The sequence below is a fragment of the Thamnophis sirtalis genome, unplaced genomic scaffold (genome assembly GCF_051295495.1).
Source record: "Thamnophis sirtalis isolate CommonGarterSnake01/CBP01778 unplaced genomic scaffold, rThaSir2_p1.2 scaffold_4, whole genome shotgun sequence".
Lineage (NCBI taxonomy): Eukaryota > Metazoa > Chordata > Lepidosauria > Squamata > Natricidae > Thamnophis > Thamnophis sirtalis.
The window spans coordinates 119,053,049-119,075,530 of record NW_028261384.1 but is presented as its reverse complement, the minus strand read 5'-3'; the positions used below and the strand labels follow the sequence as shown (position 1 = coordinate 119,075,530).

The 22,482-nt window shown below is 42.4% G+C and overlaps 2 protein-coding genes across 2 annotated transcripts in view; both read left to right on the top strand.

Moving 5' to 3' along the window:
* The window catches only part of SACK1E (scaffolding CK1 anchoring protein E), a 28,435-nt gene extending 6,583 nt beyond the window's left edge, over positions 1 to 21,852 (top strand). Inside the window, exons 4-5 of the mRNA XM_087713911.1 lie at positions 12,877 to 13,492; positions 21,206 to 21,852. Of these exons, the coding sequence (XP_087570037.1) occupies positions 12,877 to 13,492; positions 21,206 to 21,445 (856 nt within the window). The 3' untranslated portion in view covers positions 21,446 to 21,852. The remainder of the gene's footprint in view (positions 1 to 12,876; positions 13,493 to 21,205) is intronic.
* Positions 2,956 to 3,327, top strand: SPACA4 (sperm acrosome associated 4). Its single transcript, XM_014066628.2, has one exon. It carries the CDS (start codon positions 2,956 to 2,958, stop codon positions 3,325 to 3,327), a length of 372 nt encoding a protein of 123 aa, XP_013922103.2.
* Positions 21,853 to 22,482: the final 630 nt, after the last annotated feature.

Genomic DNA, 22,482 nt, shown 5'->3' with positions numbered 1-22,482 from the left:
TAAAACTTGACCCCTGTCAGTCTGTAGGGAGAAACAACCATCAGGACTCCGCATTCCAAAGATATTACAGAAGCTACGGGTGAAAGGAGAAGGTACAAGATAATTCACGAAATTTAAGATTTGAGATAACGTGATTATCATGGGTCCATTAATGGCCACCCCCCTCCTAGTGACTTTAAGCATCTTCATAATATTACTCAGCCCTCACTGAAGTGATTAAAAAAAATCATTACCATTATTCTGGCCCAACAGTTGAGTGTTTCTATAGACCTAGATTTTTCAACCAATTAAGGTTACCAGGGTTAAAAAAAACCACTAATACAGTTGCTTGCTAGTGGAAAAGGGACGTAATAAATAATAATACATTCAAAAATGGGCAAACAGGCTCAAGTTACCTCTTCTTTCACAGTTCCAATGTTTTTTTCCCCCTATAATAGCAATAGCAGTTAGACTTATATACCGCTTCATTGGGCTTTCAGCCCTCTCTAAGCGGTTTACAGAGTCAGCATATCGCCCCCACAGTCTGGGTCCTCATTTCACCCACCTCAGAAGGATGGAAGGCTGAGTCAACCTTGAGCCGGTGAGATTAGAACCGCTGAACTGCAGATAACAGTCAGCTGAAGTGGCCTGCAGTACTGCACCCTAACCCCTGCGCCACTTCGGCTCGACTATAAGAATTGCCCAGCTGGGTCAGTTCTACCCAAGGGGGGTGGTTTGATTTGACTTTTAGTTTTGCTTCTCCCACTGAGCATGTCTTGTTCTGGATCCTCTGAAACCTTGAATTAGGTATGAACTGTTGTGTGTGCACGCACACATACCCAGAGGAGTGATTGTCTCTCATTCTGTTTCCACGCTGGAAGCTCTGCTACTGATCTGCCTGTTCTCCATAACTACTCACAGTGAAGTCTGCCAAGTTGAGTGACAGATTATTTTGTCACTTTCCCAAAAGGCAGAATCTCTCTGCCTTTAATGAGATGCGTAATGGGTTAGAAATACAGGAAGTTATGCTTTTGACAGCACGGAATTCGAGAAAATGCTGCCTGCCTTCCATTGCAGCCTGCCTTACACACATTAGGTGCCTACAGGTGTGCCCCCCCCAAAAGGGGGGAGGGAATGAGGACCCATATGTGAGTTAAAGCTCTGCTGTTTTAATCGGAAAACCTCCCTCATTGGGGAATCATACAAGTCCTGGAGGAAGAAAAGTTTAATTAGTTTTGATGCAACGGATGAGACCTTTCCTGGTTCGCTTTTCAGTTGTCTGCAGCAGAAATTAGATGGTTGATGAGTGATGCGAGATCGAATCTGGATTGGTCACCACAACCAGAGATATATGCTTCTGAGCTTTAGGACTCTTGTTGGAGCCCGTCTTCAGGGAACTTCTCTCTATCGGAGTAGCTGCTTTTGAGTCGTGTTTATGTGGTGCCTTCCTATTGGCTGATGGGTGTGTTGATGGCTGGCAATTAACTGTCATTTCCTTGTGCTGCCAAGCCCTCAGATCCTAAGTGCTTGATAAGCTGGTGGTAAATCAGCACATCTTTCAACTGACAAGGGGCCCAATTCCCAGGCTTCAAAGACAGCTTTCCCTGGCTATCTTTTTGTAGCTGCATAGCCAACGATCTCAGTAGCTGCAAAATTAAATGAGTGTCCTTATTCATTGCAATGTGAGGCTACCAATGAATTCAGGTATCCTCGTCTGACCACTCACTTGTGTTCTTCCAATCTGGTGCTGGAGTCTGATCCAAATTCGAGCATTGTTGTCCTGGAACACGTACAGTATATTTGCCTTCATTTGTTGTTTTATGGGTGAATATGGGCAGCAGAACTGGAGAGAACTCTGTGCTAAATGGATTGTGATCTATTGAAATCCGTTACAAGATTAGTCCAGGTAAACTCTGTGGTCAGTCGTTTCTTCAGTTTCGGGAAACCCAACTTCACTTCCCAATTTCCCATCCACATTCTTCCTCTTGAGATCTCAAATACTACCATTTCTAAGAATTCAGGAATTGTTCACTCTCCTTTTCATCCTCCATCCACTAGGAAACGTCATCCAATCTTTTGCCTACGAGAATATTAGTATACCTTGTGCTGCTCCTTCCTTATATGATAGCACGTAATTTGACATCACTCCTCTGTGACATCACTGGGTGATCTTATATCCGGTCTCCAAATACTGTAGCTTTTGGCACCTATTGTGATGTCATTGCTTAAGCAGTTATCAGATTCTAGGAGGCTGTTGCCAGAGATTCATTCTACTTTTTCAGCGGGTTAGAATAGCAAGGCTAAAGACTGTGTAATACGGTAGAGAAAGGAGCAGACAGCCAAAAGCTGGGATCCAAGTCTGTAGCTTTACATAAAAAGTCAACCTTAAGAAAGACCAGTTGACATTAAGTGTCTGGAAAGTTCTTGTATATCAGCCAAAAAAATTCTTCTGTGTCTGGTGGATTTTATAAATCACTACTAGAGGTTAGCCAAGGAGTGAAGTGGAAACTTACCTGAATTTCTGGAACCAGAGAGTGCATAACTCTAGTTTTCTCCTAAGAAACAAAAACAAATATTACTCTTTGGGAAGTACAGATCAAGGCATCCTGGTTTATTTCTAAAACCAAATACCTTCTGCTGATTAGATGCCATTATATGCTGGGCAGACTTCCCAGATATAAGCAACTGAAATTCAGAATATTAGAGATGAGTTACTGCAGTCTCCTGTTGAAGCCATACGAAGAGAAGTTTTAAAAAGCAGAAACCTAATACCATCAACCGAATATTTTTCCATTGGACATTGGGATTGAAACCTGGAAAAGTTGATTTATTTCTGAAGTCTCCGAAGCCACAACCTTTGGCAAGCTGGTGAGGACAGAAGCATTACAAAAAGGAAATAAGCTGGCACTTTTCGGTACCACTCTTAAGCGATAAAGGGTCCGCCCTAGGCAAAAGCCCCGCCTCCCCTGAGTTGCGATGAAGTGTTCTTTGCAATTTAGCCTGGTGTGCGTCTTGGTTTGCTTGCTGCCTTCCACTGTCTCCAAGGATTGCATCTTTTGTGAAATTACTGCCTCAACAACATGTCCTGGCCTCAGGATGAGCTGCGCTGAAGACGAAGACTGCTTTGTGGGCGAAGGGGTTGCCTTGGGGGTTTCTGACGTCCAGAATAAGGGGTGCACCCGCTCCATCAATTGTGGAAAAGAGCAACCTGTTGCCTACATGGGTGTCACCTACAGCTTGGTCACCAACTGCTGTAAGGGGACCATGTGCAATGGGGCTCAGCCTCTGAGAGGCCCTTCCCTTTTCCTTCAGTTTGCCCTCATCGGCTTCCTGAGAGGGTTCCTCTAATTTAAAAAAAGTTTCAAGCAATAAAATAATCAGGATATTTTTGGAATGTTAAATCTTTGCGTCTGTGATGTGAAAAGTGTCTATATCCTGGCACTGGGCGAAGGATAAAGGTACTCCGCAACTTACAATGTTAACAGAGCCTGTCCATTACAATAGTTAAGTCACGATGGTTGTAAAGCAGGTCTTCATGTGATCGACCCAGTTTTGCCACTTTTTTAAAGGCAATCATTAAGCAAATCAACATGATTGTTAAGTGAATCCGTGGTCTTTAAGCAAATGCCACGGTCGTTAAGCAAACTCATTGTTTGCTACGGGATGTTTTGGCTGAAAACTGGAAGTAAATGCTGACTTTTGCCCAAAACATCATAAATTGTGGCATACTGCCATAAATGTGGGCTGCCTGCTAATTGCCCAAAAGGCTGTCACATGACTAGCTGCCACCGGAACTTCAGAACTGAGTCGTAAATACCATTGGGGTGGGGGGGATGTTGTACCTCTGAATGGTGTGTAAGCGATCAGTCATAAGTCAAGGACTACCTGTAATTCCATTTGTACCACAGCTTTTTTACACAGTTGTAGTTTTAAATAGCAATGCTATGGTCAGATGATGAACAAACAGGAGGAGGAGGAGGAGGAGGAGGAGGGGGAAAAGGGAAAAGCTATGGATCTCTATCCAAAGGTTTCTTGCTCTTCACTCCTAACTTGGCCTCTAAACAGTAAGTGGAAAATCCAGTGATACAGGTTGGGTTAGGAGTTTGGAATGAATCTGTCATTCCTCAGTCATGCGACTGCATTTTGGACACTTAGCAATCAGTCCTCATTTATGGCTATTTGCAGTGTCCCACAGAACCAATGGTTCTATTGTCTGCATCTATGTCTGCATCTATGTGTGTTGAAATATATACTTATAGGCCTCCAAAACTAGAGCACCTCTTGATGAACCATCCAACACTGCAGCTTTCAGGAATAACAGAGTTGGAAGACAGTTTGGAGTCTTTCTAGCCCTGTGATGGCGAACCTATGGCACTCGTGCCACAGGTGGCATGAGGAGCCATATTTTCCCACAGCTTCAGCCTGCATGCATACACTGGTCAACTGATTTTCAGCCTTTCGGAGAGCCGGGGGAAGCCATTTTCACCAATCCACTGGACAAACCGGAAGTTTAGGAACGAACTTCCTATGGGGCCATTTTTCACCCTCCTAGGTTTCAGGAAAGCCTCTGGAGCCTGGGGAGCACGAAAAACAGGTCCAACAGGTCAATCGGAAATTCAGGAACGACCTTGACCTGTTGGGCCTGTTTCTTGCCTTCCCCAGGCTCTGGAGGCTTTCCTGAAGCCTGGGGAGGGCAAACCCCCAATGAAGTGGAGGGTCATGCGTGCATTTGCAGGGGGGTCATGCATGCATGTGCAGGGGATGGGCATGTGTGCGGGCGTGATAGCACGCGGGTGCACAATTTTGGTACACCTTTAGAAAAAGGTTAGCCATCACTGTTCTAATTCAGGCCTCTGCTCAAGCTAGCGACCCTGTACCATTTCAGACTATTGGTTGTCCAGTTTCTTTAAAAACCTTCAGTGATGAAGCACTCACAACTTCTGGCAGCAAGCCATTCCACTGGTCAATTGTTCTATTAGCTAGGAGGATTTATGTTCATAGGCAGGTTTGCTGTACTGATGGAAACGGCACCTTCAAGACACTAAAAGAAAATCCAGGAATACTCTGATAGCAACACAATTCATTCAGAATATGCAGATTCCTTGTTTACAGCCAGGTCTTTTGAGTCCCATTAACACATCACATTTTGTTCCTTGTGGTGGTTGCAGCAGATTGCTGTGTGGAACACTGCCACCCTGCTGTCTCCCTAGTTCAGGCACAATTTCTCCTCATTGCTTTTTGACGGCAGTGAATCATTCAGACCAGCTTGCAATAATCCCAGTGCTCTGCTTCTTCAAATTTGGGCCATGAATTTCTCCCGTGGTCAATCAGTTTGTGCATTTACTCCTCTCTCAGATTCAGATTAAAGGTTTGAACTTCATCATATGGACTCTGAGGTTCGGGTTGTTTGCCTTTTGATAAAAAGAAAACGGTCCATCTTGGAAACATCAGGTTAGGAATTTGGAGTGGGAATTGTGCATAATTTAAATTGCTTTAGATATAAATAATAGGCAGCTGCAGAATATAGGAAACTTGTCTTAAATTATTTATTCTCCACATAGTCTTCCAATTATTCTCAGTGGCAATGACTTCCTGTCTTTTCATCACAGTTTCCTGGATCTTTTCATCTGGATGCACCAACAACTGAATATGGACCATAGAATCATAGGGTCGAAAGGGATCTTGAAGGTCTTCTAGTAGTCCAACCCTACATGAGGATGTAGAAGAGTGATCTCCTACTTCCTCAATTCAGAATGTGGTTCTATGTGATTTACCAGGGAAGGGTTTTTATTTTATTTTTTTAAAGACTAAAATTATTTAATCATGATGACAGCCCATTAAAGGGGCATTTTATTTTTATTAGGATTACCCACAGAAAGGGAGATAGATGTCACCATTTCAGCTTCCTTATGGATGGGAGGCAAATGGAATTTATCCATATATAGACCTGTACAATATCAGAGACATAGTTCTATAGGGGGTTTCACAGAGTTGAACATAGTCTTCAACAAGCTCTCCCATGATTACTTCACCCAATCTCCTTGACTGCGCAAATCAGCCACGTTAGACTGGTCTGGAAAGCCATGAATCACCTTCTGATCTGTAAACACTCCTGAAGCTCAGTCAATTAATTTTCAGCGCTGGGTCTTGCCCCAGAAGATATGTTTGCAAAATGTCACGGTGTTTCCTCTGGAGCTACAGAGAGGTCAGTTCTCACTGCTGGCGAAATGCCCTTCATCCCTTCTCCTGGAGCCCTGCTGCTGTACTCCCTCTCCTGTTCTTCTAAAGAGAAGAGTCAGTGGCTCTGCCACATACTCCATTCATTGGCATTTTGATTTCTTTTTTTCGATGCTGATGAACATAGCAAAATTGAGAAGAAGGGTGAGGAAAGGGGGAAAGGCTTGTTGCTATTTTGTAAGCCCTTTCCTTTTTTGTTCCTCACCTAAAGACCGAAAGTGCAGGCTACTTGCACCATAAAACATAGAACTAGTTTGATCTAGTGCCACAGGTGGCACGCAGAGCCCTCTCTTGAGGGCACATGAGCTGCCGGCCCAGCTCAGCTCCAGCGTTAATGCTGGCGTGCCTCCTGCCGGCCAGCTGATTTTCAGCATGTGTGTGTGGGGGTGCATGTGGGAGATGCACATGCATGCGTGGGGGTGGGGGGCACATGCACGGGCAGCCCCTCCATGGCCCGTTTTTGCTCCCAGGAGGCTGTAGGGAAGCCCACTAAGCCCAAAGTGCGATGCAGGGGGGTTATGCATGGATCCGTGGGGGCAGGGGGACTGTGGGATGTCACCCATGCATTCATAGGGGGCAGGACACACAGGGTTGTTGCGTGCACATTGTATTATGGGTATGAATGAACATATGCCCTGTTGCACACATGCATTTTTGGCATATGACAACAAAAAGGTTAGCCCTCACTGGTTTAGTGGTTAAGCCTTCAGGCTAGAAACCAGGAGACCATGAGTTCGAGTTCTGCTTTAGGCATGAAAACTGGCTGGATGAATTTAGGCTAGTTATTCTATCTCAGCCCAACTTACCTCAAAAGGTTATTGTTGTGAGGAAAATAGGAGGAAGGCATATTAGATATATTCACCACCTTGAGTTATTTATGACAATAATAAAGGAATATAAATAAAACAGTCCGGAAACTATTAGGGAGAATCTGTCTTCACCCTCTTTCTCCACACAACTATTTACAATGTCTCTCGCTCCTCTAAAATTCTGGCAATCCAGATTTTTTTAACACAGCCCTACAGAAAAACATTATATAATATGGTTGAAACAACATCAGTAAGAATCTTTGTGGGGAGCCAAAACACTTTAAAATGATATGTTATAACTTTGGCAATATCAATGTTCTCCAACAAGATCTAATCAGGAAGTCAAAACCATTCTCTTTCTGGAAGAAATTTGGTTCTGAAATACAAAGCTTGGGTAGTGAATGTGCCTTCACTTGGAAGTCTCCAAATACGATTGTTGCTTCCTCAGAAATAAACCTTATTTTATAGCTGCACATTCAGCTCATTATTTCCCGTTATTGCTGAAATAGGAATTTCTCACTAAACCTTTGCTCTGTAAATGTAGGCCTTTGTAGTGTTAAAGTTCTTTCCTGCCTATGATTTAGACTTTCACAATGTGAATAAAATATTATGGTGGTTTTTAAACTGCAAGCAAGAGATGCCAAAGGCTTCTTTTCTTTTCTTTTCTTTTTTTGCTTCTTCTTACAACTTGGTTAAAGAGGGAACGTTATGGCAATAGGGCTTAGACATGGGAAATCTGTACGAAAACTGGCAAAACGGGATTGCTATCTGCCTATTACATCTTGAGAAATTTCCTTAAAAAAAACACTTCCTCTAACTAAATGTATCTGTGTCAAGAGAAATGCTCAACAGAACAGAAACGAAATACTCAGAATAGGTTATGTTTAGCCTGGAGAGCTGAAGATTAAACAACAGCAGGGGCCACGTCGACTGTTTTCAAGTATCAGAAGGACTACCCCAGAAAATGAAACAAGTAGCCACGTTCACATCGCACTTATCAAGTCAAAAACCTAAGATGTCAACAGGGGTGTCTGCAGAGAGGGTCAACAGAAGTCAAGGTGGTGCTTTGCTTGTATAGGATGGGGTTTTGCTTGTCATTATTTAAAAAAAAAAACATCTTTTCTGCAGATACCCTTGAATTTCATCCAAAAATAGTAGCCTGTTTGTTTCTGAGTTAAGACTGAGAACAACCCCCTCTAAAATATGCAAGATTAGTTGCTGAGTGACTCATCTCTTTTTTTTTCCCTTTGTAATCTCAAGAAATTAGCCCTGTCTTTGAGCCTCTGGCAGAGACAGGCGGCTAAAGTGACCCCAGAAAATGAAGACTTTCCAGTTTTGGCAGCTCAGGTTTTTTTTTGTTTTTTTAGGGTAAAACAGACTCTCCGCTCTTTTATCCCTATTGACTCTCTTTCTGTTTGGCCAGTATAATATATCTGTGTGAATTTTGTCCTTGTTTCCTCTCTTTTCCTAAAATGTTTGAGGGGAAAGTGCAATCAGCTGAAAACGTCATTGTGATATTGGCCAAGATGGCCGCTCCTGATCTCACCAGATCCACACTTGGTGCAGTGGGGGGTTGCTGCCATTCACGGACTGGTGGGTCCTGACTGGTACGGCCATACTGGTAGTGGCCTGGAGCAGCTGAGAGTGTACCGGTACAGTGGCTCATTTGGCCCACCTGCCCATCCACTCTCTATAGCAGTGTTTATGCCAAAAGGCACACTGCGCACACAGCATGTGGAGCCTGTGCGTGCCCCAATAAGCAGCTGGATGTCGCAGGGTCGGTGGGTTGCACATGCGTGCACAAGCGCACATCAGGCGCATACACGGACAGACCACAATCAGTATACTGGTAGCGATGGTAAGAGCAACCCACCACTGACTTGGTGATTGGTTCATCTGACACTACATCACTAACAGTGGTGGGATTCAAAAAAAATTACTACTGGTTCTGTGGGCGTGGCTTAGTGGGCGTGGCAGGGGAAGGGTGCTGTAAAATTTCCATTCCCACCCCAACCAGTTGGCACTTAGGAGGCAGAGAATAGATGGGGACGGGGCCAGTCAGAGGTGGTATTTACTGGTTTTCCGAACTACTCAAAATTTCCACTACCGGTTCTCCAGAACTGGTCAGAACCTGCTGAATACCACCTCGGAACACTGGGTCAAAATGCCAAAGTGCACCGAGTAAAGCCACAGCGCATTTTTTGTAATTGTGGAGATCAGGATTAAGAGTGTAAGAATACAAGGAGTGCCTCACTGGATCAGACTCTTTGCCATGCAGTCCAGTTCTCACAGCGGCCTATCAATGGCACAAAGAAGCCCACTAGCCTCTCAGCAGATGGCTTTCAAGGCTCATCTCCATTGATCCTCGATGATTAAGGCTATTACTTATAAGCAATAAATAGAAGTCAACATTGGGAAAAATTGTTTTAATGGTAAAAAATGGTTGACAATGATACTGCCTCCTTTATGAGGTAGTAAATGCTTCTCTGGTGGAGTAGCTGTTATGGTTTGGCCACATGTGGCTTAATAATATGACTACAGAAACATCTTGTCTTATGGATTTTGTCTTGTGCAAGGTGGGACAAGCTTATCTCTAAGTCTAAAACTCATCCGATTCTACGAATTGAATATGACTTAATCCGCCCTACAATTCACCAGACCCAACTGCTTTCTACTAATATTTCAAACAGAAGATCCCGATTGGGATGGGCATCAGTAAATGTTATATACCAAACTTAATTAACTAGACCAGTTAAAGATTTTGAGTTGCATTTGCATTGTTGTTATCGTGGGTTAAAATTTTTTTTAAAATCCTTTAGTTTGCAGATAAAGCCAGATGGTCTGGCTCGTTTCTAATTCAGTTTGTGGTTACTGGACAGGGCAAACCAAGAAATGGATGAATGCATCCTTTTTCTATATAACTTAATAGATGTATTCACACGATACCGTTAAGCTTAAGTAGAGAACCTTGATTGTAAACAGATTAACAGTAAAATGATAGGTCTATATCAGTATGTTTGCTTGACCTATCCCTCTCAGTGAATGCAAGATGAACTTTGCCAGATCCTGTTTCCCACAGTGGCAAATCTGATGCTTTGTGAACATTTCCCAGCATGAATAACCCTTTCAGATTGTTGTCTCCAAGCAACTGGGGTTGAAAGGTTTATTTATTTATAGTTTATTTATTAGAAGTATTTTTATACTCTTGCTTATTGCAAAGAATCTTGAAGTGGTTTATAAGTCTGTCAAATCTAAAAATGATCTAAAATGATCTAATTTTGATTTAAAAATCAAAATTAAAGGCATTCGATCAAAAATTGCTAATGGACAGAAGATGCCAACTTTAAAAAACAAGTGTTTAAAAGATGCCTAAAGCACATTCGTGTTAGGTTAGATGTATTGCGGAGGGAAGGACATGCCAAAGTATAGGTATACTGACAGAGACCATAGTGACTTCATTTAATTGTGCTGAATTTGTAAGATTATATTTAAAAGCCATCTAGAGTAGGAATGCGCTAACTTCAATCTGTCGGATCTTTGTTCTATATTACTGGAATTCAATGAATGGTTGACCAGAGCCAGATGAAAAAGAGCTGAGTAAATTCATAGAAATTTACTTTCAATTTTAAAACTGAGGTGAGCATAAGACAAAACCCCATAGATCTTAATCGAAAATAGTGCAGCATTACCACAAATGATGGCATACATCCTACAAATGAATTAAGTCTTGCATACACGAAATTTCTTTGTCTAGTCTTGAATCTACTGCTTAGTCATTCCACTGAGTGTTCTGATGTGACTAGAGAAAAAGAATCGGCTTATGAGGTACCATGCATAATTTGATAAATTTTCTGTCATGCCCTCTTAATCATATTTTTTTTCATGCATGCCTTTTCCATCTCTATATTTATCTATTATCTCTTTGGACAGCAGTGATTTTGATAGGGCAAAACCAATCTAGATGCAGGCAGTCCTCAACTTACAACCATTTGTTTAGCAGTTGTTTGGAGATACAATGGCACTAAAAATATGGTCCTCGCAGTTACACCCACCACAGTCATATGTACAAAATCTGAACACTTGTTCACCGACATATATTTAAGACAATTGCAGTATCTCAGAGTCATGTGACTGCCATTTGCAATCCCTTCCCAGCCAGCTTCCAACAAGCCAAGTTAGCAGGGGAAGCCGGATTCACTTAATGACTGCATTATTCACTTAACAACTGCAGTGAATCACTTAACCGTGGCAAAAAAAGATCATAAAATTGGACCTGACTCACTTAACAACCATCTTGCTTAGCCATGGAAATTCAGGTTTCATGGCAGTAAGTCAAGGACTACCTGTGCACTGGTTAAAGAGGCAAGTCTTAGGGAGGGAGGCCCTATTGAGACGGTCCATCCTAAGTAACTAATGACTTCGATTGGGCTTCAGAGAGAATTTGGGGATGTTTCTTCTGGATATGGTAGGCCACTGTTTCTCAACCTTAGCCCCTTTAAGATGTGTGGACTTCAACTCCCAGAATTCCCCAGCCAGCCATGCTGGATTGAAGTCCACACATCTTAAAGCAGCCAAGGTTGAGAAACCTATGGTAGGCAATTTGACTAAGATGTGGACTGTGGACAAGGGCCTTGGATTACATTACTCTTTTTCTGAAGAATTTTAGATGATAAAACAGCAGAAGAAATGCTGTTGGAGAAAGACAAAGAGCAAAGCCAACCAAGCACATGTAAGAGCCCAAACTCAACCCTGACTCGGCCATGTGGCTGTGGGTACTTGGTTCTTCTTGTGCCGTGATTTCTATCCTTTCGGAGATGGTGTTGTGGTCCTTCTGAACTCACAGTCCCTGCTCCATGAACACCTAGCACCTGTAGTAAAGACAACCTTTGGAAAAATTCATCTGGTTCACTAACTGTGCTCCTTCCTGGTTTGGAAATCTCCTCTCACAGTCTTTCATGCTTTGGCCCTTTGACACGTAGACTACTGCATAATTGTGGTTACATTTGAAGATTTCTTGGAAGCTAAGCCGGACTAAAATACAGCAATCTCGGCAGTTATGAGTAAGTGTTTTGTTACTCATAAGTCCGTTATACCTCTGTTATGTGAGCTGTACTGATTACCAGTGAGTGCAATCTAAGGTGCTAATTATCCCCTATAGAGTCTTTCATTTCAAAGGGCTGAGTAAATTCATAAGAATTTACTTTCAATTTTAAAACTGAGGTGAGGAACTGTCTATCTCCTGTCATGTCTGCCTGTCCTATAACAGAGGGTTCTCAACCCCACCCCTCCCCCAGACAGAGGAAGAATTGTATTTTAAAACTTACAAAATTGTGTTAATACAGTTTTGCAATAAAGTAGAATCCGCTCATCTGGTTGTGATTTCTATCTGGCTTATCCTGCAAGGATAAATCTTGCAAGTCTGAGAGTACAATTCTTGCCCCGTCCCAATCTCCTTTCCAACTTGAGAAACTAGGGCTGCAAGTGCAAGGATTGGTCATAAGTCATTTATTTCAGTGTTATTTTAACTTCAAACAGTCACTAAACAAATGGCTATGAGTCAAGGACTATCTGTACAGAGGTGAACAAAAAGGCTTCAGTCAAAGTTCTTCCCATTTTTGTGTGGCTCACAGATAAAGAGAAGGCAGGACTTTGATTGCATCTTCATGGCTGCCATCTTGACTTTTTTGACCATCCTGCACAAACATATCTTCCAAAAATGGCCTTCCTGGGCAATGATTGAGAACCATTCATGGCAAATAAAATTAAGCTATTCTTTTATTTCCACAAGAAAGTTCAGAAACTGAAGTCACTAGGATGCATATAGTCAAAATTATCTTTTTTTCCCCAACAGCTTCACCTGGACTGATGCTCGCTTGAACCGCCACCTGGTCACTCGCCTTACGGGAGAAGTGACTGAAGCCTTTGACCAGGAATTTCGTACTTTGTATGCGGCTTCCTGCCCCCTGCCAGCCCTGGAGATGCCCCCTCATCTCCCGCTTGCTTCTGTGGCACCACTACCTAGCACCAACGAGCCAGATGTGGCTCCGTATGTCAGTGTGTTGGATGGGGTGCAGCTATCCCACCGAATTGCAGAGCGACGCTCGGTGGCCCCCCAGCCTGTGGCCAAAAGCCGAGCAGGTGAGTGGGAACTTGTGTTAGCTTCACCGGCTACCGCTGAAGATCCCATGTTGCCTGCTGCCTCTCCTCCCAAAGCATCTCTCCGAAATCGACTTGCAGCATGGCGGGGTGTGGACCATTCTGGAGGGGGTCAACAGGGATTTCCTGATGGGCCCAGTGCTCTTAGCGATATCTACAGGAACGTCCAACGAAACCGAATCTCTGCTGCCAAGACAACCGGGGCCCGCCCTAGTAAGTCCTTATGGGACCTCAGCCGTTTAAGCCAACTGTCTGGTTCCAGCACAACAGGCTGGGGACGAAACGGTATAGACGCCGCTGAGGAAGCTAAAGTAAGTAGTACCAATTATTTCATCCTAAGGCTACAAATATGTTCACCAAACACTCTAGCCTGCAATGAGGCAATTGCATTCAACTCTGTGCTCTCTGTCAACCCAGCATGGCTGGCTGGGGAATTCTGGGAGTTGAAGTCCACACATCTTAAAGTTGCCACGGTTATAGAAACACTATGGTAGGCAATTTGACTAAGGCCTTGATCTTTGCCCAAAACAGGTCTGTGACAAGAGCTTTGGAATAGTTGCTTGTTCTGCAGAAACACATCTTCCAAAAATGGGATTCCTGGGCAAGGCAATGACTGAGAAACATTCTCAATAAATAAAATTAAGCTATTCTTGCATTTCCACGAGAAAGTTCAGAAAGGAGTGGCAAATATGTTTACTAAATACTCTAGCCTGCAATGAGGAAACTGCATTCAACCCTATGTCCTCTGTTCACCAAGCTTGTATGTCTCTCAACCTTAGCAACTTTAAGATGGGTGGACTTCAACTCCTATAATTCTGGGAATTGAAGTCCACCCATCTTACAGTTGCCACGGTTGCCAAATATTGCTGTACTCAGCTTAAACCGGTATTTCTCAGACTTGACAATGAAGACATGTGTACCTCAATTCTGGAAACTGAAGTCCACAGGTCTTAAAATTGCCAAATTTGATTAACATTGGTTTAAACCACAAGCACCATAAAAATCAGATTAGGAACACAAGTTGAAACAGGGAAGAAAATGGTAAGTGAGTACCTGTCTACCCTAGATGAGTTCAAATCACCAGGACCAAATGGATTACACTCCAGGCTGAAAGAACTGGCAGACAAGATCTCAGAACCACTGAACTATATATTTCAGAACACCAGGGAACTACCAGAGAACTGGAAAAGAGCTGATGTGGTTCCCATCTTCAAAAAAGGGAAAAAAAACAGATCCAGGAAACTACAGACCTATCAGCCTGACCTCAATACCAGGAAAGATTCTGGAAAAGATAATCAAGCAACGAATTAGCGAACACCTAGAAGCAAATAAAGTAATAGCCAAAAGCCAACATGGGTTTGTTAAAAACAGATCATGCCAGACTAATCTTATTGCATTCTTTGATAATGTGACAAAATTAGTGGACCAGAGGAATGCCATCGATATAGTTTACTTGGACTTCAGTAAGGCATTTGATAAGGTAGACTATAACCTACTACTAGATAGAAGAATGTGGGTTAGACAGCATCACCACCAGATGGATTTGTAATTGGCTGACTAACTGCACTCAACGTGTAGTCCTCAATGGAACTGCATCTTCATGGAGGGGCGTATGCAGTGGAGTACCCCAAGGTTCTGTTTTGGGCCCAGTACATTTCAACATCTTCATCAATGATTTGGATGAGGGAATAAATGGGGAACTCATCAAATTTGCAGATGACACCAAGCTGGCAGGAATAGCCAACACTCCAGAAGATAGGCTAAAGATACAGAAGGATCTTGACAAACTTGAACATTGGGCACTATCTAATAAAATGAAATTTAATGGTGAAAAGAGTAAGCTTCTACATTTAGGCAACAAAAACGAAATGCACAGGTAGTGTATAGGTAGTACCTTGCTCAACAGTAACAATTGTGAAAGGGATCTTGGAGTCCTACTGGACAACCATTTAAATATGAGCCAGCAGTGTGCAGCAGCTGCCAAAAAAGCCAACACAGTTCTAGGCTGCATAAACAGAGGGATAGAAACAAGATCACATGAAGTGTTAATACCACTTTATAATGCCTTGGTAAGGCCACACTTGGAATACCGCATTCAGTTTTGGTCACCACAATGTAGAAAAGATGTGGGGACTCTAGAAAGAGTCCAGAGAAGAGCAACAAAGATGACTAGGGGACTGGAGACTAAAACACATGAAGAACAGTTGCAGGAACTATGTCTAATTTAATAGAAAGAAGGACTAGGGGAGACATGATAGCAGTGTTCCAATATCTCTGGGGTTGCCACAAAGAAAAAGGAGTCAAACTATTTTCCAAGGCACGTGAGAGTAGAACAAGAAGCAATGGGTGGAAACTAATCAAGGAGAGAAGCAACTTAGAACTGAGGAGAAATTTCCTGACAGAACAATTAATCAGTGGAACAACTTGCCTTCAGAAGTTGTGAATGCCCCAACACTGGAAGTCTTTAAGAAGATGTTGGATAGCCATTTGTCTGAAACAGTATAGGGTTTCCTGCCTAGGCAGGGGGTTGGACTAGAAGACCTCCAAGGTCCCTTCCAACTCTGCTATTGTATTATTGTAAACTGTAGTCGGTTCAGTGGTTGTTCCAAGCCAGAAACTTGGGTAGCATCACACTTAGGCTACGTGTTATGTAAAGGAATGGTGGTTTGACAGCTTGGCAGCTCCCCCTAAGTAGTATATGTGAAGGCAGCAGGAGTGAAATGAGTACAATCCCATTTCTTTCCACCTTTTCAGAGTGCAAAGTGCCACCCGCTTCTCTTTTTATTCTTTCCCTCTTGGGTGAAATCAGGGTGAGCCATTTATGCTGTCATTGTTTTTGAATTGGCAGAAGTGAAAAAAGATGACAACTTGTCTTCCAACTGCTTTAGCAAGGTTTGCGAAGTGGAAATGGGGTCAGGGGACAATTTAGTTTAGTTACCATGCTGCTCCCTAAAGGTGCTTTTCAAAAGACAACCGAACTTTTGGGGGGTTCTTCTCACCCAAGTATCTTCTTCAGTTCTGAGTGAGAATTGTGGAAGCTTTTTGGATGAGAAGTGAAATATTTTCAAGAAAAAAACCAAAAAAAAACCTCTAGTTGCTTTTCAAAAAGCACCTTTGAGACAACCATGATCGTCCAGATCATGGACACTGGACTTTGGGACCTTTGAGTAATTAAACCAAATTGTCCCCTGGCCCCATTTCCTCTTTGCAATCTTCAGTAAAGCAGTTGGAAGAGATGTCATTATTTTCACTTATGCCGATTCAAAAACAATGACAACATAAATGGTTCACCCTGATTTCACCCAAGAGGGAAAGAATAAAGAGAGAAGCGGGTGGCACTTTGCACTCTGAAAAAGTGGAAAGAAATGGGATTGAACCCCTGCTGGCTATACTTCTACCACTCAGGGGGAGCTTCCAAGCTATCAAGCTACCATTCCATACACTTATCCATTGCAAACTGGAAATCGTGGCATTAGCATGTTATGTACATGCTGAATTATGATGAATAACCGTATATTAGATAAGTGAATATATCCACTGTCTTACCTTTCTGTTCACAAGCCAATCTGGTGAAAAGGGAGGGAGGCAAATAATGGGAATGTTTTGATCAATCCTGGGTTGCAATCCTAGAATAGAATCCTAGGTTGCATTAATAGAGGGATATAATGAAGATCACGTGAAGTATAAAGCTTTTATAAAGTCTTAGAAAGACCACATTTGGAATACTGCATCCAGTTTTGGTCACCACATTATAAAAAAGATATTTGGACTCTGGAAAGAGAGTGCAGAGTAAGAGCAACACAGATATTTTGGGGCCTGGAGGCTAAAACATATGAAAAAAGGGTTGCAGGAATTGGGTATGTCTAGTCGAGTGAAAAGGACTAGAGATGACATGATAGCAGTCTTCCAATGCCTAAGAAGAGGGTGGGGCCAGGTGTCAACCTATTCTCCAAAGCACCTGAGGGCACGTCAAGAAGCAATGGATGGAAATTAATCAAGGAGAGAAGCAATCTAGGACTAAGGAGAAATTTCCTGTCAGTGAGAACAATTAACCAGTGGAATAGCCTGCCTCCAGATGTTGTGGATGCTCCATCACTGGAGGTTTTTAAAAGAGATTGGATAGCCATTTGTCCAGAGTAGTATAGGGACTCCAAGGAAGGTCCCTTCCAATTCTGTTATTCTGGTGGGAGAGGTGACACAGATCCACGTTCTTCAAGTTACGTGGCAAATGTGATTGCTGTGTCATTATCATGTTGTTCATAAAATGATGCATGAATCAGTTTCTAGAGAAAAATATGGTTTATGCCTCCTTCCCCCACTCTTCCTTCCATAAAGCACATTTGATTTTCCGCTTATTCCCCTCTCCTTCGCAGCTTAAACTCTCAACTCCCCAGGAATCCAAATATCTCTTGTAATTTAGGTTTCCATAGGAACCAATAATTTCAGTACTGCCTAATCCTGGTTTGTTCAGAAGGTCAAATGGAAGACCCTGAAAAGAGCAGTAATTATGTTTTCTGGTTTTGCTTTCCCATGAATTATGGATGTGTATAGAAGAAAAAGCTTGTAAAGTCCATCTGTGGTCGCACCAACATTTGGTGCTTCTTGAGGCATTCCAGCTGCTGCAAAAACCAAATTTGGGGATGTTGTGTTGTCAGGAGTTTTGATTATTGTGAAAACCAAATTATCACTCCCCACATCCCTCCCAAAACCTCCACACATATTAGGACCATATTTCCCCATTTTAATTACATGAATTAAAGGTATCAGATATGATTGGTGAATTTTAAATTTTATTGTTACCTTAAAACACACAGAAAGAAAGCAACTGAGATATTGATTTCTCAGTGGCTATGTTTGCATCATATGCTAAGCCATGATCTCCTTAACCATCTTTTAATGAACTGGCTGGGTGTAGACCACTTGATCATGTCACGTGACGTATCATGGCATATCACAATGTTTTTTTTCCCTTTGTGGAGCTGGGCCTGACCTGCGTGTGAGGGATTCAGCCTGCGGGCCACCGGTTTGACAGGCCTGGACAGTACCTGAGTCAAACACATTTTAGCCTCGTATGTTTTGTGAACCAGGCCAACCTGAGAAATTTTCAAGCAGCTAGACCACCCCTAAAAACTACCTCCCCTTCCCCACTTACGTTCCTACTGCCTAATCAAGCTGTTAATTATTTAAAACTGGCAAACGATTACCGGTAGGTATTCTGATTTTAGAAGCGCAGAATTTGGCATCTTTCCTGTAAGCACAGGGCTCAGATGAGGATAAATATTTAGTATCAATGGATCATGTTCACATATTCAAAATCCTATACCTTCATACAATATTACGTTGTAGTAACTGAATATTATCCTTCTATAGAGTGGTATTTCTCAAACAATGAACAGTTTTTGGTTTTTGAACTGTATTCTAAAAGGGAAGAGGACGAGAGGAGAGATAATTTTGGATCACTAGATCTTTGCCTTGATTGGAGTTTTGGGAAATTTTTAACAGGTTTTACAGATTGAAAAAGTTTGAAATGCTCTGATCTAGGATGCCTGGGGAGACAAAATCAGAGAAATACCTTTTCCAGCTTCTAGCCAAACTGTAATACCGCAGGGATGACAAACATTGCCTTGAACAGCTAGCCAATGTATAATAAAGTTGTGTTAATAATAAAGGTTAGCCCACTCTACACTTCAGTTCTATAGGTCATTACTAACATTATCTTCTTTTGTCATTATTTGAAGGGCAGAACAATTACTGCATGGGCAGGCTTGGGGAATGTTACACATAGAAAACAGAGTTGCTTTATTATGCACAAGCTTTTCTTAAGCTAGACACAATGCAGAAATTGGAATGGAACAACTTGCCATGGTGATTTGCCACAGCCATCTCACCACAGCCCTCTTGACGTGGAACAACTCACTGTGGGACAATGCCACATGGGATAACTCAACGCAATAAATATTATCCCCCACTGTTTCTTTGACATTATTTCCATTGAAAAAAAATGGAAAGAATGTCAAAGAAAAATTGACAGATAACATTTACCACATTATTTCGCATCGAACTATCCAGGGCAAGTTGGCTATGGTAAGATGGTCGTGGCAGGTTGGCCACGGTGAAGAGTGTGGCGAGATGGCCGTGGTGAGTTGGCTGTAGCGAGTTGTCCTACCTAGACCCTCCAGAAATGGAGATTTCATTTCCCATAATTCCTCAGCCATCATGGCCGCAAAAAGAATTCTGGGAATTGAAGTCCACATATTAGAAGGAGGCCCAAGGTTGTCGGGATATTGTCTGGTATGTCCTTTATATAGAACCCTAGCTGGGCTCATGTATTATCTTGCAACAAGATGGCATGGCTAGCTGGGGGATTCTGAGAGTTGAAGTCCACCCCTCTTAAAGTTGCTGAAGTTGAAGAACTTTGCTTTAGTAACTACCACAAAGAGCCCAATATTGGTATTCAAACTCCACAACTGAGTGTCTTTGTTAATTAGGGTGCCCTAATTGTTCCAGCAACTGCTCTGAGGGCGCAATTCTAAAAAGTGCCTACAGAAAAAAAGGATATATGAATAATATTTCCTTTCTCCAGCCACCACCTTCAACCAATATATAGAGAGCATGGCACCTTTGGTCAATATTGATCAAGACTACACCCAGAATGAACCAGGAAAACCAGAGTATGACAAAACCTAGGGTTGCCACTTCTCCCTGTATTTTCAAGGTTCTGTGGTAGGCAGTATTCAACAGGTGTTTTTTTATCCCTTCGTGCCACAACACAGCAGTAAGGAGTGAAGATCTCTGTTCCCTCAAAGCTGATCTGTAACCCCACCAGATCTGTAAAAGCAAGTTGCTAAGTTTTTGCATATGTTCAGATGCTGTCCTCTCAGCTATTAGCAACGTTTGATGACAATGCTTTGTAGGAGCTGTAGTCAGCTAGCTGCTGAGAATTTATTAGAATAACAAATCTATTATTGATAATCTATTAGAATAATGAATAGATAACCATTAGAATCGAAGAATTGATCATTATGTTTTTATTGGTAATAGGGAGAAAACACTGAAGCATCCATGCTATTTTTGATTGGTCAGTCTTCTGACAATATGAGAATTTGAATGTTTGGTTCATATTTGTTTAATGTTAGTGTGCTAAGCAGACCCAGGCACCCACAGATAATCCTGGACTTACAACCATTCATTTAGTGATTGTGACACTGAAAAAAGTGACTTACAACTGGTCCTCGCACTTATGACCATTGCTGCATCCGCATGATCATATACTCAAAATTTGGACACTTGGCAACTAGCATGTATTTAAGACAATTGCCACATCCTAGGGCCACATGGTCACTATTTGGAACTTTCCTAGTTGGCTTCTGACAAGCAAAGTCAATGTGGGAATCCGGATTCATTTAACAACCACATGATTCGCTTAACTACTGCAGTGATGCACTTAACAACCATTTGCAAAAAAGGTCATAAAATCAGGTGCAACTCATTTAACAACCACTTTCCTTAGAAACCGAAATTCTGGTCCCAAGTGTGCACATATGTTGAGGATTACCTGCACGTCACTTTAGCACAATTTAGGCAACCATACAATAGTGTGTTATGAAACCCCAAAGAGAAGCCTATGGACCAAGGGTGAAATTCAGCAGGTTCTGACAGGTTCTGGAGAACCGATAGGGGAAATTTTGAGTAGTTCGAAGAACCAGCAAATGCCACCTCTGGCTGGCCCCAGAGTGGGGAGGGATTGGGGATTTTGCAGTATCCTTCCCTGCAACGCCCACCAAACCATGCCCAAAGAACCGGTACTACAAAATTTGAATTTCACCACTGCTATGGACTACTATTCTTCAGCCTTGGCAACTTTAAGATCTGTAGACTTCAATTCCCAGAATTCCCATGGCTGGGAAATTCTGGGAGTTGTAGTCCACACATCTTAAAATTGCCACGTTTAAGAAACACTGCTATAGATATACACTCAATCGTTGGTTTCAAACTTGATTATGTTGTTTTCCGCTTTTTCACAGAAATGGGGCTATCAAGCTACACCAGCAAAGGAATTGATGAAACATCGAGGATCTGGCCACATCCCAGAAGAACCAAAAATGCCTTTTTACATGGCCCATGGACGCATGATTCCATCCCCTAGTTACGTACCCCTAGGAAGACTACAAGGACAACTCTACCATAAGCCTCCCAATATAGGTCTACCCAGGACTTGGGGACATCTGCCAAGGCCCCAGTATGGGCATCAGCCACGGTTTTGAACTAACTTTGAAGTTCTGAGTCAAGGGGGTGGGGGTGGGGAAGAGAGCTCTGAGGTTAACCCAGATGCAGCTGGAAGCATTAGAGACAGAAATGATTACTTCACTGCAAGGAAGAATGAAAGCTGATTACAGGCTGGAACTCCTCACACGTTCTGCTATAGACTTCTTTTTTTTAATCTAATGACCTTTCCCATGGTACCATTGCAAAATTAGGCCCTGAACTTGCTTCCTGTTTATACAGTGACAAATGTTTGTGTATCCAATCAAGCAAGCTGAACAATTTTTTAATGGGGTGGGATGAATTAGAAACCAGCATGCATCTCAGAAGCATTATCACAAGCTGTTCAACCATTTTGGGGTGAAGCTACTGAAACACCCAGAATCAATATTAAGTGACTGTCCACCTTTCCCCTGGTACATGTTGATAAAAATGGAAGTTGCCTATGCATTCCTGGGTTTGGAATTAAAAGAAGGAAGTTGCTCTATCTATCTTAGATTGTATTTTAGACTCCCTTCCCCTATGAGACTGAACTGAAGGCAGACAGAAAGTAGAATGAGATTTTAAAGGGACCAGAGTCAGTATATTAAACTTCACTAGTTTCTGAGAGGATGCATTCAGAGAAGAGAGGTGTTGGAGTGAGTGTTTATAAATCTCTGGAAACAAATGGAGAAAAAAGAGAAAAAAACAGTGATTCTGGGAAGCCAGTAAATAGAAGAAAAACATATCTTCCATACATATTTCATGGAAGATGGAAGAGAAAGACTATCTAGTCCTCTTGCAATCCACTTTAAAGTCCATCAATGAACACTACATTATAGAGCATGGGTGTCAAACTCGCAGCTCACGAGCCAGATTTGTCACACGCTGCCACACCCATCTCCGGTTTAGCGAAGGGGGGGTGGAGTCGTGATACGTCATGTGATTACATGACAACGCGAGTTTGACACCCCTGTTGTAGAGTAAATACTGGGAGCAAAGAAGGAGTGTTCCCAGAGTATGGTCAACAAAGTCAAGATGGCAGCCACAACACAACATG